This window comes from Triturus cristatus, chromosome 6 (genome assembly GCF_964204655.1).
Source record: "Triturus cristatus chromosome 6, aTriCri1.1, whole genome shotgun sequence".
Lineage (NCBI taxonomy): Eukaryota > Metazoa > Chordata > Amphibia > Caudata > Salamandridae > Triturus > Triturus cristatus.
Window position 1 is genome coordinate 161,777,452 of NC_140589.1, and position 22,468 is coordinate 161,799,919.

General features: G+C 45.5%; 1 protein-coding gene across 1 annotated transcript in view; it reads left to right on the plus strand.

The window, feature by feature from the left end:
- Window positions 1-22,468, plus strand: part of MTMR9 (myotubularin related protein 9) — a 310,732-nt gene that overhangs the window by 226,985 nt on the left and 61,279 nt on the right. The window contains exons 5-7 of the mRNA XM_085610425.1: window positions 3,849-4,066; window positions 6,864-7,025; window positions 11,207-11,348. Coding sequence (XP_085466551.1) covers window positions 3,849-4,066; window positions 6,864-7,025; window positions 11,207-11,348 — 522 coding nt within the window. The remainder of the gene's footprint in view (window positions 1-3,848; window positions 4,067-6,863; window positions 7,026-11,206; window positions 11,349-22,468) is intronic.

Below are 22,468 nucleotides of genomic sequence, written 5' to 3' on the forward strand. Positions count from 1 at the left end.
AGCTTTTACACCTATCATACCGAAGAACACTGGGTGGATGATCAGCTCTTTGTGGGGATAATGAGATGAAAAAAAGCATGGACATGCAGAAGTGGAAAATCTCCCTTTGCATCGTACTCTGTATCAAGATGTGCTACACATTGGCCAAAGTAGTCTTCGAAAGGTTGGGGAGTCCATTCCACAAGGTCCAAAGCTACTTCCACTGCATTGGCATACGGAGCCCCTGTCCTGCACATTTGCCAGTCGGCTACATGCACATCACTCTATACATTCACGAAGCACCACTGAATGGACAGCCTGGTTCACCAAGAAAGGCATTTCGCCTGCTCAGTCCTATGGGACTACTTGGTTGAAGCCAATTCACAGACCAAACTCTTAATCGGTCTTGCTTTTGTATTTAAAAGGTGAGGAATCTGTGATTAGAAGTCTCTATCAGAAGCTCAAGTTACTTACCTAGGGTGACGCTCTTTCTGGTAGAGATTCTATCTAAACGCAGATTCTTCACCAACACTTTCATCCTTGCCGTTCTGTGAATTGGGCTCTACTCATTAATAAGATTCCACATCTAGGAATTTGCCCAAATGGTCAAGGCCAATTTGCTATTGGGGCTCTGCATCTTGGGGTGTGGACAGCCTTGAATGCAGGGTAGTGGTGCCTATATAGGCCCTGCATGTAATTTCCGGTTCACAATGACTTCAGTGCAGGGCCACCTACCAGTGCACAGAGGCGCTCCTCAAAAGTTTCTGGATCCAGCCTGGGGAATATTCAAAATGGGAGGAATTTGCGGTTAGATAGTCTCTATCAAAAAGAATGGTACCAAAGCAGTCAAGTGACTGATTCCACTGGGAGTAACATAGCTGTGAATACATTGGAGCCTGTGGGGTAAGATGCTTGTTTTTAAATGACAGGGACAGATTTGAACTACTTTTTTTAAATTTGCAGCAGTATGAGCAGAGCCTTATGATGATGACCGCTACATTACACTGCAAATTGAATTTTCATAAGGTTCTCGAAGGATGTGGGGTGTGACCCAAATAATTCCCATCAGCAAGTCTTTGAATTCCCTGTGAGCTTGTCTTTAGAAATGTTCAGCACTCAATTCCTTATTCCATGGGTTGTAGTGGAGGAGCATGTTTTAAAAACCATACCATGCATGCACCTTTGTTCCAGCATCTATTCATTCATAATTGTGGTGCATCTGCAGCGTACAGGAGGAGACCAGAGCACTTTTGTTCAAAATCCAGTAAAGTGCTGTTTTGAAGTTACGGTGCAGATGTGTCCCTCACATTGGCCACTAGTCACACCACAGCACTCCTGCTGCCTGCCTCCAGGTACTTCTCTATAGGTGCTGCGTAAATTAAATTTGATATTTGCTGCCTTAGGCAGGTGTTATTTTTCAGCCACCTCAGTGTGTTTTTAGCTTCGAGGCGTTCTCGCCTGCCTGCTGGTTTCCCGAAACTTGTTCCTGGGGTGCTACTTCTGAAATAGACCACCAGATCCATCGAATGCTGGTCTTGAGATTCACACTTTTCCTCACCAGTTATGTTTATTGTCCTTGAGGCCTAACGGCCCCATATATCTTTGTAAAAGTCTTACAACTAGATCACTCAAAACTAGTGCTTCTCGGGGCTGAAGTTCTTTGTCACTTGTACCACTAACGACAAAAGTTGTTGTAGTGATAGCCCAGCTGGTGAGCTGTTACATTGACCTGCTGTACCAGTGAAGTTCCAAGGTGCTGATTCTGGTTAATACCAAAACACCGAAGCTGTGGTAAATTACCATTGGTCATCAGTGAGGAATGTGAACAGCATGTGCATGTGTGTTGTCATAGGTGTGTCAAGGCATTGGGTGAGGCGAGAGAGCTTCCAGAGGAACTCCTTATGAACAGCAGGTTGCTTGTAAAATGAGAAGGCATTCGAAGGAAGTAGGGATAGTGCACAAGATAACATCCTTGTACCACAACCACTATAATGCTTTGGTGGAAATGATAAATCAGGTCATTAAGCAGTATTCGAATTTCTCATTGGTTAATGGATTCATTTGGCAAGACGTGTTTTGGAAGTTGTGGCATTATAAGATGACCCTTATACAACATATACAGTGCAAGCCCGGACAATCGGGTGACCCAGTTACAACGGGAGCCCTGACAGGTGACATAGATACAGTGGGATCCCCAACACTCGGGTGACATAGATGCAATGGGAGCCCTGGCAGTCGGGTGCCCTAGAGACAGTGGGTGCCCTGGCAGTCAGGTGACCTAGAGACAGTGGGTGCCCTGGCAGTCAGGTGACCTAGAGACAGTGGGTGCCCTGGCAGTCAGGTGACCTAGAGACAGTGGGTGCCCTGACAGTCAGGGGACCTAGAGATAGCGGGAGCCCTGACAGTCCGGGGGACCTAGTGATAGCGGGAGCCCTGACAGTCGGGTAACCTAGAGACAGTGGGAGCTCGGACAGTCGGGTGACCCAGAGTCAATGTGAGCCCTGACACTCAGGTGACATAGATACAATGGGAGCCCTGACAGTCAAGTGACCTAGAGAAGATGGGAGCCCTGACAGTCAGGTGACCTAGAGACAATGGGAGCCCTGACACTCAGGTGACATAGATACAATGGGAGCCCTGACAGTCAGGTGACCTAGCAAAGATAGGAGCCCTGACACTCGGGTGACTCAGATGCAATGGGAGGCCTGTCACTCAGGTGACCTAGAGACAATGGGAGCCCTGACCGTCTGGTGACCTAGATATAGTGGGAGCCCTGACAGTCAGGTGACCTAGATACAGTGGAACCCTAACTCTGGTGATTAGGTGACTTGCCTCTAGTGCGAGCTCTGGGGTGGGGGGGGAGGGCTACTGCTAGAACACGTTTGAACCCCCCATACCCATGGTTACCAAGTGGTGCCCTGTGGCTAGGAAGCCCTACTAGGCTTGGAAGGGGCGGGGAGACAAAGGGGTGAAGTTAATTCAAAAATATTCCCAGTGATCAAAAAACACATTTTAAACTTCCTGCAATCAATACAAACTTTCTCCAAAATGAACTGCAAATGGTGTGGTCATCGGGTATTGTGGGCCAGCACGAATGCAAAGGGTATTTACCAAATTCATATCCTCTCTTTCGCTGCAGTAATCGCCTACAATATTTCCCATAGCACTCAGGTGGTCCCTTCTCCCTTTAAATATCAGACCAGTTGTGATCTTCACCTGTCTCCCTTAGTAAGGAGAAAACAAGGTGGGATTGGCATGTGGGAGTTTAATAATATTCCGCAAGATAGATTGTCATTCCACTCCAAATTTTCATCTTTTGTTTAAGAAGTATTTAAACCATAATTTCCCAAATCATTGGTTTCATAGATTGTGAAATGCTGTTCCCTTTTTGTCTTTCATGTCCATTGTCTTCATATTTTCCTATTTTCACACTCCTTTCTTCCGCTTCTCTTTAGGTTCTTTAAGCTGTATATAGAATATTGGTCTGATTTTCGTTGTTACCAGGAGGCAACTTTGATGCCACGTTATCATTGTTGTATATCAGTTTTTAGTTTTATTCTTTTGAAGTATCGTTTGCTTTATCAAAAACAAAATAAAGACGTTTGAACTTAAAATAAATATTAAACCTATTTAGTTAAAGATATTGCTAAATGTGTGTTGTCTTCTTGTGCAGCTACTGTGTTTTGGCTCTGGAAAAAGCACAACTTAGGAGCTTATCTATGAAATGTGCATGTCAGGAAAAAAGTGTTTTGATTTGATGATGCCTTTAGTCTCCATTCGAGTACAAGGTAGATGGTGTTCTTCGGGTTTCAGCTTGCTGTTTTCAGTCCTTTTCTTACCACTGAGTTAAATTCTCTACTTCCTTGTAGGTAATGATGCGGAGCAGTCAGCCGCTTACTGGAACCAATGGGAGACGGTGTAAGGAAGACGAAAAGCTCATTAATGCTACTCTGAGGGCTGGGAAGCGTGGCTACATCATCGATACCAGATCCTTAAATGTGGCCCAGCAGGCCAGGGCCAAGGGCGGTGGCTTTGAGCAGGAGGCAAGCTATCCGCAGTGGCGACGAATTCACAAGTCCATTGAGAGGTAGGAAAATGGGAAAACAAGCTCAAAGACCCCGTGTTTTAGAAGTGACCCATGCATAGTTCATTTTTTAGTGTTTGTCTTGTTGATGTAAAAGGTACTTGTTATCGGAGTATGGTCTCCACAAATCCATAGGCAAACAGCTGAAGTACTGGGAATTTCTTGGGTTTGTGGATGGACGCAAGGATGCTCACTTGATATCAGTCGTCGATATCAGTCATGTTTGTGCCAGACCATGCTTGGCAGCTCCTAAGGTTTGAAGTAGCCGAGGTCTCGGTGCATTAGGCAGGGCTACAGGCCTGTGCCAAGGTGGCATGCAATTTTCTTTGGTTCCTCAGATGATGGATATTTTTATACGCTATTAATTCAGTACTGTGGTCTGATCTGCTTTGCTGTCATTTGCTGCTTTGGTGCAACAGCCGAAGTCCAGTGCATCTCACTCTTGGGTAATGTTATAATGGGGAAGCCTCTTTCAAGGCAGCACTCTGAGAGTTGCATCATTTTTCCTAGTTGATGTGTTGGTTTCGTTATTTCTGTGCGTTTGACCCTATGCTTGCTGGGATCTAGTCCTGCTTGGCTCTTGGTAACACTTGACTAAGTTTACCACCTTTAGGATATTCGTACCACTGAGGTTTATCTGATATGTCCAAGAGTGATGCCGCTTATGTTGTATTGTCTGAGGATGGCAAATGATGCTGTGCAGTTTAGGCCCTGCCAGATAAGCACCAGGATGTAGTTGTGCGAACACTTGATCATAGATTAACACAGCTGTAGTGTTGCATCTATGCCTAACTGAGACAACCTTTGTTTTTCCTTCCATTGTGTACTGGGGTTTTGCTGGTGGAGTGGCTTTTGGTCCAATCCATACGATAAATAAGGAGTCTTTTAGACATCTTAAAGGGCTGTTTGACGTAGCTTGGCAAAAGTCTGCGAAAAAGTGGTCAACAAACAACTTACCGACTTCGTCGAGGGGGCTGGCCTACTGAACCCATCCCAATCCGGGTACAGAGCCTCTTATAGCACTGAGTTGGCCCTGGTGGAAGTCTCTGAAGCTATTCGGGAGTGCTTGGATTCGGGCGGTAGGGCAGCTCTGATTTTGCTAGACCTCTCGGCAGCATTTGATACTGTCCCACGTTCTGCTGCTAACCCGCCTTGCGGACATGGGGATCTCCGGTGCTGCCTTGAGTTGGCTGAAATCCTTTTTGGAACGGCGTACTCAACAGGTTTGGCTCCCCCGTTCTCCTCCTCACCTCAGGAGGTGACTACTTGGGTGCTCCAGGGGTCCTCCTTGAGCCCCCTTCTTTTTAATCTATATGTCACACCTCGGATTTTCTTGGCTGAAGAGTTGGGAGCCAAAATTATAGCATACGCTGACGAAACTCAGCTTTTGTTTACCTGGGGAAAATCAGAGTGTTCCACGTCCCGGGCCAGAAAGTGTGTCAGCAGTCTTTCAATGGCTTTCCTCAGCACAGCTTAAATGTAACTAGGACAAATCAGAAATTCTCCTCCATGGAACCTTTCCCCACCAGTTCAGGGAAATTTTATGGCCATCGAATTTCCCCATGCCAGCCTCGACGGGGCAACCCGCTAAAAATCTTGGAGTCTGGTTCGAAGAGAATCTTTCGTTTTCTACCCATATTAAGAAGTTAGCAGGGAATTGCTTTGGGATACTCGAAGCGCCCGAAGAAATTTCTCCCGCTTCTCCCTAGGGCAGCTAAGGAAACAGTGACTCTGGCCCTGATACTTTTATGGATCGACTACTCTTAACGCCTTGTATGTCGGCCTGCCGGGTTACCTACTCAATAAACTACAGGTTGTCCAAAATGCTGCAGTGAGACTTCTTTTTAACATCCAGATTAGAAGCAGCGTTAGACAGCATCTGCGTTCACTCCATTGGCTGCCTGTGGCCGAACGAGTCAAGTTTAAAGCCCCCACCCTGCCCCATCATGCTCTGCATGCATGCCACCCCACCTATTTACGGAAGCGGTTCCTGTTCTACACTCCCGCCAGACATCTCCGTTCATCATCCCAGCTTCTGACCCACATCCCTCACTTACATCTTACGAGAGTTGGGGGCAGTTCTCCTGCAGTCAGAGCTACCACAGCTTGGAACTCGCTTCCTCTGTCTCTTTGCAGCATTCAAGACCTCTGTCTTTTCAAAAAAATTGAAGGCTCATTTCTTTGTTTAATTCTGTCATGTTTCCCCTCTCTAGGCTCACGCCTGGACACTCTTTGGAGTAGCAGTGCGTGCTACAAGTTTAAATAACATAACAGAACAACAAGTATCAAAGTTATTCCATTTTCTTTTTATTATACACAAGAGCAGCATGTGGTGAAACTTGGTTACTGTCTGAGGGTCTGTTCAGTTCCACATGTTTCTTAGGTAATGTGACGTTCAGCGCCTGTCTCAGGTTAGTGTGTACTTGCTGATCACTTGGAGCATGGGGTGGTGGTTATTGTTTGATGGTCTCTGTTGAGCTAAGTATGTAAATCCATTTGTGTGTTTAACTTGGTGATGAGTGGGTCTTCATTGGTTAAGCAAGGACTTGCTCTTATATTCTCCTGCATTTTGGTTAGCATAACTACATTTTTGTGATCTCCATTGCTCCCCGGCTAGAATCTCACTATACCAGTTCCCATGCACCCATGTTCATCTCTTCTTCCAGAGCCAAGGCTAAAAGGACCTCTGTTATGGAGGCTATTAGTTATCCGGCTCTACTTTTTAGTTTCCCCTAATGCGCTGTTCTGCTGATACTCAGCTGCACGTGTATGAACTCACGGATGTTTTCTCTTTCTTAAGGTCCAGCATCCTTCAGGAGAGCCTCATTAAGTTGGTGGAAGCCTGTAACGATCAGTCACACAACATGGACCGCTGGCTCAGTAAACTGGAAGCCTCCAACTGGTTAACTCAGATCAAGGAGATCCTGACCGCAGCGTGTCTGGCCGCACAGTGCGTGGACAGGTAAGGCATATGCAGGCTGGTCAGGTCAGTGGGATATTTTTTACTAACATTTATATTGAATTTATAGTGTAACCATTAACACGCTCACATGTTTCCGGTCAGTTTAGGAATTTGTTCACGTTGACACGTTTCGCATATGCTCAATTCTGCTGCATCTAAATGTGTTCAACATTGTCATCATCAGATATTGAGCGTAACAAAAACCTTTTCAGTAAACTGTGGATTGTAACCTTGACTCATCTAGTCAATAGCTCAGATGATTTCGGTGGACGATGCATGCCGCCCTTAGTGTTATATTGGGCCCCAGCGTTCAGGCAAAGTACCGGTCCACAGGACTCACATGAGTGCTTCAACATTATGCAGTTTTACATACGTAACCAAGTTTCATCCGGATCATCCCTCCATATCGCTCATCTCTATTGCTCTGAGAAGCCCCGAATGACCTTAATACCACGCCCCATTGATCAGCTAATGGCCTGGCGTTTCTTCCTCCCGAAGTACAATGCTTTATAATTTGGCCGATTTTCTGATTCCATTAGTCCAACTATATGAGGGGCCCTCGATGTCATTGCTATTAATCTCTTGATTAACAAACCGGCAAAGTCTAGGAATTGCCTACTTCTTAGGGTTTAAGCCATTGAATCAGCCCCAGGTGATATACCTCTAGGGTATGCAATTCTGTTCTGGCCAGTGTGCCTTCGAGGTGCGCGTCGATCTTTTCCCAGTATTCTGCAATAGTTCCACTCCAACTGGAAAAAAATCAGCATGTAGGGAATCACATGGGTGCACGTCATGGACTCTATTTCTGTTACCTTATTTAACTTTTAGGAGATAGATATGCCCGACCTAAAAATAAACTGGATATTGTGTATCTTAATTTTCTTGGATATGGTAGGTGTGTATCCTGGGACATTGCCCTATTCTCTGTTTTACAGATTCCTACCCAGATTAGTCTCCTAGTTAGCCCTGGGTTTGGCCGTGCTGACTTTCTTCATCGAACCCACGCATGTATGGAGCTATAGTGCTCTTATCATGAACAGTAGCTCTAGATGACCATGGGGGGGGGGGGGTTCCTGAGTTTGGTTCCTATTTATCGATGTGTGCATTAGGGATCTAAGGTTTGGAAATTGCACACAAGAGAGTGAGAAGCACACAAAAGTTACTGCAGCATGGAGCAGGGTAGAAGCACGCGAGGGCAACAGCACGGGGCGCAAGGGGAGCACCCTGAGAGAGAAACAGGAGAGAAGTGTGAACTGCTCCACTCACATGAAAGCTTTGTGCACTTTATTACATTTCCTAGTACAAAACATTCAATTGAAGACTACGTTAAACAAATATCCTACATTTTTAAAACTTTATAAGAAAGTTAATACTGTTTTTCTACTTGTAGCAATCTGGACATTTTAAGTTTCTGTGCAGTAGCACAAGAAGTCCACATTTGTATATAAATTAACTGGCTTATTTAGAATTTAAAGAACATGTAATACAGCCGGGCACTTTTGATTCCCACTTTGGGGAACACGCCATCTAGTACCAAGCAACAATAGGTGTTTGACTGTCACTTAGCTAATCTCATTCGCTCCTCAGCAGTATCTGTTGTCCACCTCAATTTCGATTCCATTATGATGTATGCGCTTCCTTCTGGTGCTGCTACAAACAGTGAAAACCTTTGAAAGGCAGTTCATACCACGTATGCTGGCTTTTAGAAGATGTACTTTTTTTTGTCTACACTTACATCTGTCCAAATCTGTTCCTTTATTGACTGTCAAAATATGCTCTATAGAATAGAAGATGCCTTGTAAGGTATCTCTAGATGTTCTAATTGCATTTCGGTGGCCTGAAAATTTACCAAAAGCTTTTTATGCTTCAGTCTCTGTTACTAGCGTTTCTCTCTCTTTGGTTAGCTGATTAAATGGGGCTCTTTAATTCCACCCTACATGAAATAAACCTTTCACTGAGATGTTTTGCTAAAGTCATGATTACTGAGCCAGAGAATTAGGCTCCGCTGCTTTGATCTTGCTAGTTGCTCATCTAGATTTTAGACTTCCCTTAGTATATTCATCTCAAGGATGTCATCCTTGAAAATTTCTAAACGCTGAACTTCTACTTTAGGTTCAGATGTCTCCACTTACAACGAGCATGCTGAGGAGAAACTTACACTGGAAGAACTCCAGACTTGGCCCTTTCCATGTTGGTACCGTTAGCCCCATGATAGTCAAGCTCATTGAATTCCCCATATGGTCAGACACTAGCAGAGGATGTGGCCCTTCTAGTGAGTCATCTAGTCATCTAGAGCTCCGCATGCGCAGGTCTATTTTTACATCGTGATCCTTCCTAAAGGCAGATATCTGCTGTAGAACCCCTCTTAGGGGAGGTAGTCAGTTGTGAGGTACATGCATCAATGCTTGTAATCATACTCCGTCTACAAAAAAGGAAACCAAAAGAGTATGCCGCAAATAGCGCTATCGTGTTTAAAGTCTGATAACTTCAAATCTGTGCTAAAACCATTTGCATGTTCTGCCAATGTGTTCTTGGAGTTTAGATTAAGGCCTATATCTAAGGTGCTCTAGAAACCAAACCTGAGTCGGCAGTCAGTGATTACTGCTCTGCATCAATGTTAAGACCCACTTTATGCAGCTATTCAAGTCAAATGTGGAGATTTGGAAGGGGGTCTGGTGCAGACCATCTTCAGACAATGTGAGAATATCTTTTTTTGGGCCCCTGGCTGGATGAGGTTAGTAGGACGCCAGACTGCCAGTTGGTCCTCTGTAAGCACTTTGGGAAGCACTTTGTCATAAACAGAGGGGAGCTTCTCTATGTTCGGTCTATTTTAGATTCCCTGTTGTTATTTGTATGATTGCTTCTGAGATCTCCGAACCAGGGACAGGCAGCACTACTGGCCACATGAGCACATGCAGCTATTTATAGCAGCAAACATGGAAGGTTCCTATTTAGAGGGGCTCCACAAGCTCCTTGAAATATTTCTAAAATTTGATTGCCCCTCATGTCTGGCATCACTTTCTCCTCTGGTTGCCTCTGGTTTCTCTTTTTGAAACTAGTATGCATGAATAGCTGCCTCCTTATCACCAGATGCCCTCCCTCTGAGGAGGTGAATACACTTGCATTTCCACAGATATCCTTGTTTGCCCTGAAGTACACTGTCAAAACTTCATTGTTTCTTAGTCAGGGGAGGGATCTCTTTTTGAGGTCATAGTTGGACAAATTAGCAAAGAATGAGTTTCCTCCTTATCTGCTTTGTCACCTTAGACAGACTTTGCACTTGACATCTGCCCCTTGTTCAAACTCCCAATCTCCCTCATCCCGAACCCCCACTCTCCCATTAATGTTATACAAGAGGCTTGAACATTTTAGCTGTTTCACTACGGAGTCGATCCCATACACATTAGCAAACTGTGTAGCATTTCTCTAACAGCTCAGCATCATGTCACCAGATAACATACAACCGTACCTTTAGAGTTCACAACTCAAGAAGCTGTTAAGCGTTTCATACCAGGCGTATCACTGGCACCTGGCACAGAAGCCTGTGCACACTAAACTGATAGCATGAGAATACATGCAGATGTCACATCATGAAAGCCCTGGAGGCTTTCAAGGAGGGGTGTCTCTCCAAAGGAGACAAAACTCTTAGTTGGCAACAACAGTACTTCTCAAGCACCAAGATATGTGGACACTAGCAATGGAATGCAGTCTACATGATCTTCATTTTTCAGGGATGACCTGAACATTAAACACTTGTGTTGGCTCATGGTAGCCAGCGTTCTAAAGAAACAAGAGTTGTCTTCTATAAATTGGGGTGTGGAGGCGTAATAGAGCACACATGCATGGAGAATGTCTAGCAAAAAGTTGTTTATCCGCTGTAACATATTAAAGTGCCAGCCCAGGAAGTGCACATGGTCTGTACCTGTACTTGACTGCACTAGGACACCGCTTTCAAGTCGCGCACTACACATACAGTTATGTGATCCGTGTGAGTACTGCTTCAAGACTGAGCAAAGCAAATCAATTTCTTATATGAAAGTCTGCTACTGCTAGGATATGAGTGGATGGATGTTCAATGTCTTCAAATGCAAGGAGCATACATTCTATGTTGGAATAACTTCTTTTATGTCTCAACATCCTAAGTTAGTATCTGCTTTTTATGTGTGTTTCTTGTGTTCTAGAGAGGGTGCTTCTGTGCTGGTGCATGGAACCGAAGGGACCGATTCTACGCTGCAAGTCACTTCTCTAGCTCAGATAATCCTGGAACCAAAGTGCAGAACTATCCGCGGATTTGAAGCCCTGCTGGAGAGGGAGTGGCTGCAGGTAAGACACCAGGCTGCGTGCAAAACTGAGAATGAGTGGAAAGTTTTCATGATGTTCAACTGAAGCAATTCACATTTACTCAGCCCTCTTAAATAGACTTCTTCAGGTTTAAGTTTTGCACATTTATGCTGGGACTTTATATTTGATTGTTGTGAATCTTAGAAGTCCAATTAAATCATTCTCAAATGCCGAAAGGGAACAGAACATGAATGTTTATCAATAAAGAGATATATATCTATGTCACTAAGGGTCCATGTTAATAGTTTGAATTAATTTGGTTAGAAATAAAATTTGTTTGGATGTGGTTAGTTTAAAATTGTACTCTTCTACATAAACTGCAATTTATTACCAGCAGTTTCATCGAATTTGCATTTTTTTTAAATTTCTCATCATTTAAACAGATGGAAAATCCCTGTCCCTGTCTCTTCCTAATTCCTATTGCCCACTCCGTCCAATAACCTATTCCCCCACATTAACTTTTGGGTCCCACCATACTTTTTAAAATGGTAGCTAAACCAATAAGGTCTTATTTTGGAATTACTTTGCCGGGCTATTATTTACCTATGACTATCTCCATTCGTAATATTTCATTTTTTGTGGGATTGTGAACTGCATCTTTATTAGTTTGTGTGTCTCAGCTGTATACAATGTACACTTAATATAAACAAGTAAAATAAACTACAAACATTTTGTTTGATGCAAGAGTGAACATTGTTTTAATGGAATCCCCCAGGCAGCCACCAATCCACGTCTTATGTGAATTTCAGCAAGGTTCTATTTTTACTTCCATGATATTTATCCCCGACGTTGTGCCACTTGGCGTACTCGGGGCTGGACCGGGAACGGCAACCAGCCTGGCAGTTTGCTGTTCGACCGGCTGTGGTGGGGGGAACATGAGGGGGTGCTAGTAAGAAGCACCCCTCTCGCTTTTCTTAAATGAAATGAATTTTTAATTTATAACCCGCACTGATACCCGAAGGTGTCTAGGTGCAGATGCTCTGATTACAAGAAAGAAAGCGAACTAGAACTATGGAAAGTAGGAATACCCAGTTTAAGGAACCTCACTTTTTAAACAACCAGGTTTTTAGAAGTTTGCAAAAGAGAGCAGGTTAGTTTCTAAAGTGCCAGAGGCAAAGAATCCTACAACCTGGCTGTGCCTGCCACGAAACGTCTAATCACTCCCCCGCTCCCCCCAAAAGATGCTGCTTTAGCTCTTGGAATTACAAGATTAAAAGATGATGATCAGAGCTGCCTTTCAGGAACATACCACACAAATCTGTGTTTAAAATAGTTAAGACCAAGCCCATATAGTGCTTTAAAAGTAATGCAGAGGGACTAGCATTCAATTCGCCTTCTAACTGGCAGCCAATGCAATAGTGGCAGAGCGTGGGATACCAATTGATATTTTGGAACGGCAAGCAAAAGGCGTGCGGTAGCATTTTGGAAAACCTGGAATTTATTTAAAAATCTAGATTGCATATTAAAAAAGAGTGCATTACAGTAGTCAATCTTCCCAAAAAAGTGCTCAAATTACAGCTTTCTGGAGGTCTAAAGGAATGAAAGGTAAGAATTTCCTAAGGGTTTTAATCGTGAAAAAGCAGGAGGTGGTAATGGTGTTTACTTGGCCTTCAAAAGAAAGTTTATTGTCGAAATAGACTCCTAAATATTTTACCTTAGTGACTGGGTTAGGAAGATATCCTAATTCCTGCAGCTACTAACTGGGTGTCCAAAACGAGTTGTTACGCCCAAATTAAAGAACCTCAGTCATTCCTGAATTCAACTTGAGACAATTTCTGGACATCCACTTTCCAACTTCATGCATACAGACATGGAATCTAGAAGCGGTGTCCTCCTGACTACCGGCCAGTGATGCCACAATTTGCGTGTTGTCAGCATACGACAACACTGTAAAGCCAAATACCTTTAGTAGAGTGACGAGAAGGGTGACATAAAGATTAAATAGTGTCGGACTTAATGATGAACCCTGCGGTACCCCACGGGGAAGGAAAACGGGGTGGACCTAAACCCATCAAGCTCCACCAGTTCCTCCCTATCCGAAAGAAAGGATTTAAGTAGTTTAAGTGCCCTGCCCCTAATACCCAAGGCAAAAAGTCAGTCCATGAGAAGACTGTGATTGACTGTGTTGAACGCTGCTGGGAGGTCCAACAGGATTAAAGCTGTTTTCCCACCTTTGTCCAGAACATCCCTAATCTCCTCTGAGACATTAATCAGTGCCAGCTCGGTATTATGACGGCTTCTAAAGCCATATTGTGTGCCGTCGAGGAGATTATTATCCTTAATAAACTGTGATAGTTCATTGTTTATTGCTTTCATTGCGATCTTAGCAGGAAAAGACAGCATAAAAATCGGCCTGTAGTTGTTGGGGTCCCTGCCGTCCAGATTAGGTTTCTTCAACAAAGGGAGAATGGAAGCTCTCTTCCACTCTCTTGGAAAATACCCATCTGAAAACATCTTGTTGAAGATGCCCTTAAGGTAATTAGCCATAACCTCGGGGGCTATATGAAGGACCTTTTGGATCACAGGTAGAACCTGACCTTGTCTGGTAGAGAAGAGTCTGAACAAATGGGTCAGAAAAGGAGTTCAAAGTTTCAAAAATAGGGGTATTATCTGCTTGGGCATACATGGAATTATTTCCCTCTGAAATAGAGGAGATAAGCCCCTCTGTGGGCATCCCCTCTACCAAATGAGAGGAGGCGAATGTGTCATAGACAGCTTTTACTTTGGCCTGGAAAAAAACTGCTAATCGAATACAGAATTCTTGGTCCACTTCGGTGTTTTTGGGTTCAGGAAGTTTACTCCGCTTTTTTACTGTTGCGAAATTTTTTTTAGGTATGTTAAGAGAGGCCTTGATTTTGGTTGTAAAGTAGCAGGTTTTGGCAATGGAAACCTGTATTTTGTACTCCTGAATTAACTTTTCATAAGAGATTTTATCATTGTGGTCATATTGAGTTCGCCATTTCCTCTCAAGCATATGGCAAATTTATTTCTGCAGTCTAAGGCTATCGTCGAACCAGGGCTCGGACGGAAAAGTCCTTTTCTTATTGGTGGCTTCAAAAGGCTTAGGTTAGCAATAACCCATTTAGTATTGGTAGCCTCATCTAGGTCAGCCGGGATTTCAGGGTTGGAGCAAGTTAAATGTGTCCTGAAAGTCTCTGGAATGATTTTATGCCATGGGCGATTTAACATTTAAGTCGGAAGGGAACACACGGTATCAGCTTCAACTTCCAAAGAAATATGTAACATAACCGCTAATTGGTCAGACCAAACCGGAGGAAGAATATATGATATTCAAAGATAGGGATTGTCCAAGAAAATACCGTATAAGGAGTGGCCAGCGGCATGCGTAGGACCTTTAACTATCTGTGTAAGACCTGCACTTTCCTTGAGGTCAGTGAAAATAGCGGTTTCTCAATCTAAGGTGTCCTCAAGGTGCAGATTAAAATCCCCTGTAAGAAGCTGGCTCTATATATACTGCACCAAAGTGAGGTACAGTGTGTATAGAGTTCAAGGGTCTCCAGAGGTTTGGCAGAGGTTAAAGTTAGATAGAACCTTACTCTCTAAAGTGGTAGCTTGGTCGAGCAGTAAGGCAGTATCAGAGGACAGTGTTAAGCATTTGATGTACACACTCAGCAAATGAATTCACACACTCAAGAACTGAATTCTAGGCCAATTATTTGTATAAAAAAATACTGTTTTATTTCTAGAACCAAGCAAGCCTGGTACAGGTAAGCATATAAATACTTTGCAGTAGTAAATTACTTGTATGAACACAGTTCAAAATTGCAGTATAACTTGTACTGATTTTGGTTCCAGTTTAAGTAAGCAGTTTGCAACACATCGTAGGTATAGTACATTCAAATGAATGGGCTTTTTAAGTAAAATGTGGTTAATTACTTTTCAGATTACTTTTACTAACACAGGGCTGGATCCTAGATTCAGCCCTGGGATATTTCCTGAAAACAGGTGAGTAAATGCGTTTTAGTTAGAGGTACGATTTTTAAAGAATGTGATTGCATTTCAAAACTTGACACTTAGAAACCTTTTTCACATAGAATAACAAATGTTATCCTATGGGAGGAAATTCACTTTGCAGGCAAGTTACTCTAACAATACTTTTCTTACTCAGTGCTGGATACCTAGATTCAGCACTGGGACATTTCCTGAAAACAGTTGAGAAAATGCCTTTTGGTTAATCGGGTGATTTTTTTTTTTTAGGAATATTTTCAGTTTTCAAAAGTCAACACTTAAACGTTTTTGGAGAAAAAGTGTCAATGTTATTCTATGAGGAAAAAGAGGTTATCGGTTTCCACGTAGGTAATCGGTCTTTTGAGTTAGGGTTCTGGGGTTAGACTCAGGGGTCTCCCAGGGTCAGTGATGCACTGTTGTTGCACCCCCAGTGGCACTAGGGCGGCCGGGTGCAGAGTGTTAAGGCCCAATGTTATCTTATGGAGGCTAGGGGGGCTCCGGTTGGTGGCTGCTGGCAAGCAGGCCACGGGGCTGTGGGAGCAAAGCTCCTAGGGTTAAGCTCGGGGCAAGTTGGGGACCAAGTTAGCACCAAAGGGGCACCCTCAGCGGCACTAGAGCGGCCGGGTGCAGGGTGCTGTTTTGAGGTCTGTTGCCCTGTTGATTTCAATGGAGATACTCCGGGACAAAGAAACACTGCAGGCTCGAGTGACCACCACTTCGAGGGGTAAGTTGGGATGTTGAGGGTTGGTTAGGCACCGCTGGGTTGGACACACAAGGCCGTGGGGCGTCGGGTGCAGGGGTGCCTTGGGACGTCAGATTTTCTTACCCGCTCTGTTCGCGGTAGGGGGGTCCTCTGGATTGCGGCTGCAGGCGTCGTCAGGAGGCTTGATGCAGGTCAGGGGTCGCCGGATCTCTGGCAAGATCGCTGGGGTGGACCTCCTTGTTGTATTTGTCTACTCGAGCTCGGGCCGGATTCGGCGGGTGCAGAGTGTGCGGGATTCGCGGTTCCTGGCTTGCACCAGAAGCTGAAGTTCAAACACGTCCGGTGTTCACGGGAGAAACAGCTTAGAAAGTGAAGGCAGGCAGGTCCTCCGGTGTTTTTGAGGTTGCTGTCTGCCGGACTCGACGGGGTTTCGCAGGTTCGAGGGGAGACAGGCCTGTAGGGCTGGGGCCGAGTCAGTGGGTGTCGTCCTCTTGTTAGCTCTGCACGGCTTCTCGTCCTTCTTCTTCTCTCCTTCTTTTGGTTGCTGGATCTGAGGAAGGGAGGTTCAGGGTGCCCCTAAATACTACATTTAGGGGTGTTACAGGTAGGTAAAGGGCAGTGAACAATGGGTCCCTTCCCTGGGGTGGGTACACCCCCTATTCTGCCACTCTCCAGTGGGAGGGGGGCAGGAGCCTGTCCCTGGTTGTCTGGGTCCCCCCCATCCTCAAGATGTCGGGGACTCGAGGTTGTGCTTCACCTCGCCTCCCCCACCTTAGGGGTGGAGTTGGCAGAGGTGGGCACACCTCTCTTCCTCGCTTGTTTTTCCTGCTGATTCTCCCGCCCAAAGTGGGGGGTAGAACCAGTGGGGACCAGTTGCTGAAAGCAGCAAATGATCTGGAGAGGCTCACAAAGGCGGCATGCCTTTGAAGCTTCTCCCTCGTGAACCCTGCCCATCCTGGGGGCGGAGGCTTGGCACCTCGTCCCAGGATGTGCATTGTTTCAGGCCCCCGAGAGCAGCAAGCTCTCGACCCAGGGGTCCAGAAACATGGCTGGTGGTGGCAGCCTGCGCAGCCACTCAGTTAGGTCACTGGAAGCTGGTTGAGTTTCAGGGGGCATCTCGAAGATGCCCTCTGTCGTGCATTTTACATTAAAGCCCACACTGGCATCAGTGTGGGTTTAATGTGCTGAGAAGTTTGATACCAAACTTCCCAGTCTTCAGTGTAGCCATCATGGTGCTGTGGAGTTTGTAATGACAAACCCCAGCACCATATACTCTTAAGGACAACACTGCACTTACAGGGCCCGGGAATGGACGTGGGCACTGTAGGGGTACAGGGCTCATGCACTTGCACCCTCACCACTGGCATAGTGCACCCAGCTAGAGGGGTGACTGATGTATGCCAGGGCAGTGGTTTGTGGGCATGGCACACAGGGATGTGTGCCATGTCGACTCTTTGTTTTGTTCTGCATCAAGACACGCAGCCTGCAAAGGCAGTGTGTGAGTTTCAGGGTACAGGACCCCTAAGGGTGGCACAATAAGTGCTGCAGCCCTTAGAGGCCTTCTCTGGTCACAGTGCCCTAGGTACCTGGGGTACCATTTACCAGTGGCTGACAGGTGGCCAGAGATGCCAATTGTGTTTAGGCTTCAATGCAGGTTTAGGGAAGGAACACAGGCCCTGGGTACCTGATTGGCAGGAGCCCAGGGCACACTCAGTCAAAGTACATCAGCAATTCAGCAAAAAGTGGTGGCATACCATGCAAGAAAGAGGGCACTTTCTCACATCCCCTAAAAGTGTAAAATCAGGGAAGTGAACTTTAATGTCCAACAATTGGCTGCTGCTGTTAAAAAACAACCCTCTAGGGCCCGGGGGCCTATAAATCAAAGCCCCATTAATGTTATGTTATGTTAGTGCAATTTATAGAGCGCAACTGTTACCCAAGGGTGTCCTGACGCTATGTGAAGTGATACAGAGGCCCGCGGGAGGGAGACCATGCACGAGATTAAGAAGACAAAAGCCGGGACTGCTGCTCCTCCTATAGGCCAATATCGTTGTTGAACGCCGAGCCTAAGGTACTGGCAAAGCTCCTGGCGAATCGGCTCAAACCAGTCATCACTAAGCTAGTTCACCCCGACCAGTCGGGCTTTATGCCGCACCGGACCACGGCCCTCAATCTGCGGCGGCTCCACGGAGTGATGGGACGCCGGCACACGATCCAGGAAGATGCGGTGGTAGTATCACTTGATGTCGCTATGGCATTTGATACGCTGGAGTGGCCTTATATGATGGCGGTCCTCGCAAGATTGGGATTTGGACACAACTTTATTCGGTGGGTACGCCTCCTTTATACCGAACCTTTGGCGCAGGTGGTAGTCAATAATAAGATCTCGGGGGTTTTTCCACTTGCAAGGGGGACAAGACAGGGTTGCCCCTTCTCGCCCTTGCTGTTTGCACTCTGTCTGGAGCCTCTGGCAGCCTGGATCAGACAGGACCCCTCCATACGGGGGCTGCAATGGGCCGAGGGATGGGAGGACAGGATCTCGCTGTATGCAGACGACATCCTTCTACACCTTGCCTCCCCCGCTAAATCGCTACGGGTGGCCTTAGACATCCTTACAAGCTTTGGGAAAAACTCCGGGTATAGTATCAATTGGGGAAAGTCCTTGCTTTACGTGCTCTGTGGGAGCCCACCGTCTATTCCTCGTGGATGCCCGATCCTGATAACCACGGCCGGGTTCAAATATCACGGCCGGGTTCAAATATCTTGGAATCTACATCTCCGGAGACGCAAAAATGCGCTTTGAAAACAATCTCAAGCCCCCCTGCAGAGATTTCAGAGCGACGCGGCAACCTGGAAGAAGCTCCCGCTATCGTTGCTGGGCCGTGCGGCCCTCTTTAAAATGATGGCACTACCGTGGTTTTTATATGCGCTCCAAAACTACCCGGACTTGGTACCGCACAAGAACTATAAGTTTATTCATCTGGATCGGGGAAATAAAAAAGGAGGAGGCATTGCCATTGCATTTAAAAAAGACCTGGAGGTAAAATGGGTTTCCTCAGTATGCAATGACCAATTAGAATTAGGCATTTTTAAAATCACGGCTTCTCCATCTGACACCTGGTATGGAGCAATATTATATCACCCACCAGGTGCTAAAGGAAGTTTTGTAGATGTGCTAGTAGAATACCTGGCACTTCATATACTAGCAGCAAAAACCTTCCTCTTGTTGGGAGATTTCACGGAGAAAAAGTAGAGGACCCTGAAGTTATCAAATTACTGGCTTCTCTCAAACTTTTAGGCCTCACTCAACGAATAATCGGTCCTACCCATATTGCGGGGCACTTATTGGACCTAGTTTTCTCCAACTCAGACCGGATTCATTGTGACCTTCCGTACCCTCTCCCATGGACCAATCACTATATGATTACGATCCATATAACCTGCCTGGCCGAATTAAGTGTAATACGGCCCATCAAACAACCCCAAAGGCTACGTAGGAGGTGGGACAATCTTTCTCCTGTGACATTTAATGAGACTTTTTCTTTGTACCAATTAGACCATACTAAAGATATTTGTGAACAATTGGAAACTTGTAATACTGCGTTGCAAGGAGCTTTAGACAAAATGATTCCTAAGAAATTAATGAAATCAATGACCAAGAGAGTTTCAACCCCCTGGTTCTCAGGTGAATTGAAGCTAGAAAGGTCTAGCTGTCGGTGTTTGGAAAGGAGATGGCGCACGGACAAGTCAGAGGAAAATAGAACACTGTATAAGAGGGTATTGTCTAAATACCATCTGAACCTAAAAGTAGCCAGACAGCAATACATAATTGGTCAAATTGACAATGCAAGCAACTCCCAGAAAACACTATTTAATGTTATTCGGGAATTTGTCTCGCCAAAAGCTTGCAGACAGTTGCCCCAAGAATCCCAGGAGTTATTTGATTCTCTGGCCTCCTATTTTCGGGAAAAAATATTGAATATTTATGCAAATTTTCCCACCACTAATAAATCCCCGATGGCTCCTTCTCAATTACCCCGGAATCAAAAACAATATAAATATATGTTCCCTAAATTGATTCTCGTTAGTTACAGTCGAGGAGGTGGTTAAAGCTCTTTCGGGAGCTAAATCGGGATCGCCATGGGATACTTGTCCTCCCAAAATTATGGCAGATCTGGCCCTGAGCTGTGCCCCTGCAATCCGAGACCTATTTAATAGTTCCATCACCTCGGCCACAATCCCGACTGCTTGGAAAGAGGCGGTCGTACGTCCCATATTGAAGAAAGTATCGGCAGACCCCTTGATTTTGGCAAATTACTGTCCTATCTCCCTGCTACCTCTCCTAGGTGAAATCTTGGAAAGCTGCATTAATAGCCAATTAATCCTGTACTTAGAGGAAAACCTTCTTTTAGATCCGTCACAGTCTGGTTTCCGTCCCGGTTTTAGCACGGAAACGGCTGTGTTGGCCGTAACAGACTCTCTCAGGCTAACTGTTGATAAAGGAGGTTCAGTAATTCTGATCTTCCTTGATCTCTCCGCAGCTTTCAACACCATTTCCCGTTCGAAGCTGTTGGAGAGACTCCAGGACTGTGGCATAAAAGGGTTAGCCTTGAAATGGCTAGAACAGTACTTATTGGGTCGAACTCAAACTGTTATGCTGGGACCGTATGTCTCTCAAAGAATGCTGCTTGACAGGGGAGTCCCGCAAGGTTCTTGTCTGAGCCCCACTCTCTTTAACCTATATATGGCTCCTCTGGCAAAAGCAGTCTAGTATCTAGGCTTTGAAATTGTATCATATGCTGATGACACCCAGCTCATGTTTACAATTGGACCAAACCCAGAACTCGACAAACTCCGTTTTGCTTCTGGAATGCTTGCCATCTTTGACTGGATGTCAAGAAATTGCCTCCAGCTCAATCCTGAAAAACGGAGGTTATGCTCTTAGGTAAAGCCAAAAACAGCTGGTCTGATGAGTGGTGGCCTAGTCAACTCGGTCACCCCCCCCATTCCCAAACAGTCGGTAAAGAATCTCGGGATTCAATTGGATCAGGCTCTAACTATGAAAGATCAGGTAGCAGCAACAACCAGCTCCTGCTATTATGGACTAAGGTTGCTTAGGAAAATCTTCCCTTACCTCCCCATATCTCAGCGCAGAATCTTAGTCCAGGCGATGGTTGTTAGTCGCTTGGACTATGGAAATGCGTTGTTGGCTGAAGTGAGTCAAATCCATCTGGCTAAACTTCAGGTTATTCAAAACACGGCAGCACGGCTTGTTTTGAATCGCCCACCAGGTTCGGCCTCAACACCATTGCTGAGGGAACTGCATTGGCTTAATATCAGAAACCGATCAATCTTTAAGATCTGCTGTTTGACCTATAATGCTCTAAGGGGGAGAGGTCCTCTCTACCTTCGAAAGAAACTGGTCAAATACTCTCCTCATAAGAATCTTAGATCTAATACTTTGGACCTTCTTCAAGTTCCCAGAATCTGCCTCACACGCACGGGAGGTAGAGCGTTCTCATACCTAGCCCCGAGCTATTGGAACAAGCTTCCCTTAGCAGTCCGTAAAATTCAGTCATTGACTATCTTCAGGAAGCAATTAAAAACTTTCCTGTTTTAATGTTCTATGCGTTGCTGGTATGTTCATCTCCCTCATTCTCCCAGTCAAGTGACTAGATGCCCCAGGGTGAGTTGTGCGCTCTATAAAAAATCCTTACCATACCATACCATACAAATACTTCGCAGATATTGAGACCGCTCTGCGGGACCTGCTGTGGAGTGGCGCACCGCGCATGGCTCTCCCGAAACTGACCTTGGGGTGGTATGTTATGTTATGTTATGTTATGCACTTTTGTATTGCGCACAGCTGCCCCAGCTAAGGGGCGTCCTGGCGCATGGCAGGCAATGTGCAACAGATAGCAGAAACACAACACAGATAAAAGATCTATTTAAAAAAGAAACGTTTTCAGAGCTTTGCGAAAGGCCAAGAGGTCAGTCAGTAGCCGCAAGTCCACTGGGAGGGAATTCCAGAGTTCAGCCGCCCTCACCCGAAAAGAGCGACCACCAGCCCGACACAACCTGTATCGGGGGACCACCGCGAGCGCTTGGCTACCCGATCTCAAAGCGCGGGAAGGAACATACCACGACAGGAGGTCAGCAAGAATTGGCGGACCTACTCCCCTCAAGATCTTAAACGCCAAGCACAACACCTTGAACTGGATGCGTGATTTAATGGGAAGCCAATGCAAGGATCTCGAGACACCTGAGACAGAGCTCCTTCGGGGTAAGCCTACAATGGCTCTAGCCGCGGCATTCTGCACTCGTTGAAGGCGGGTAGTCTCCGCCACGTTGGTCCCTACCAAAAGCGAGCTGGCATAGTCCAGGCGAGATAATACCGTGGCCTGGACTATCAGCTGCCTGGTACCACGGT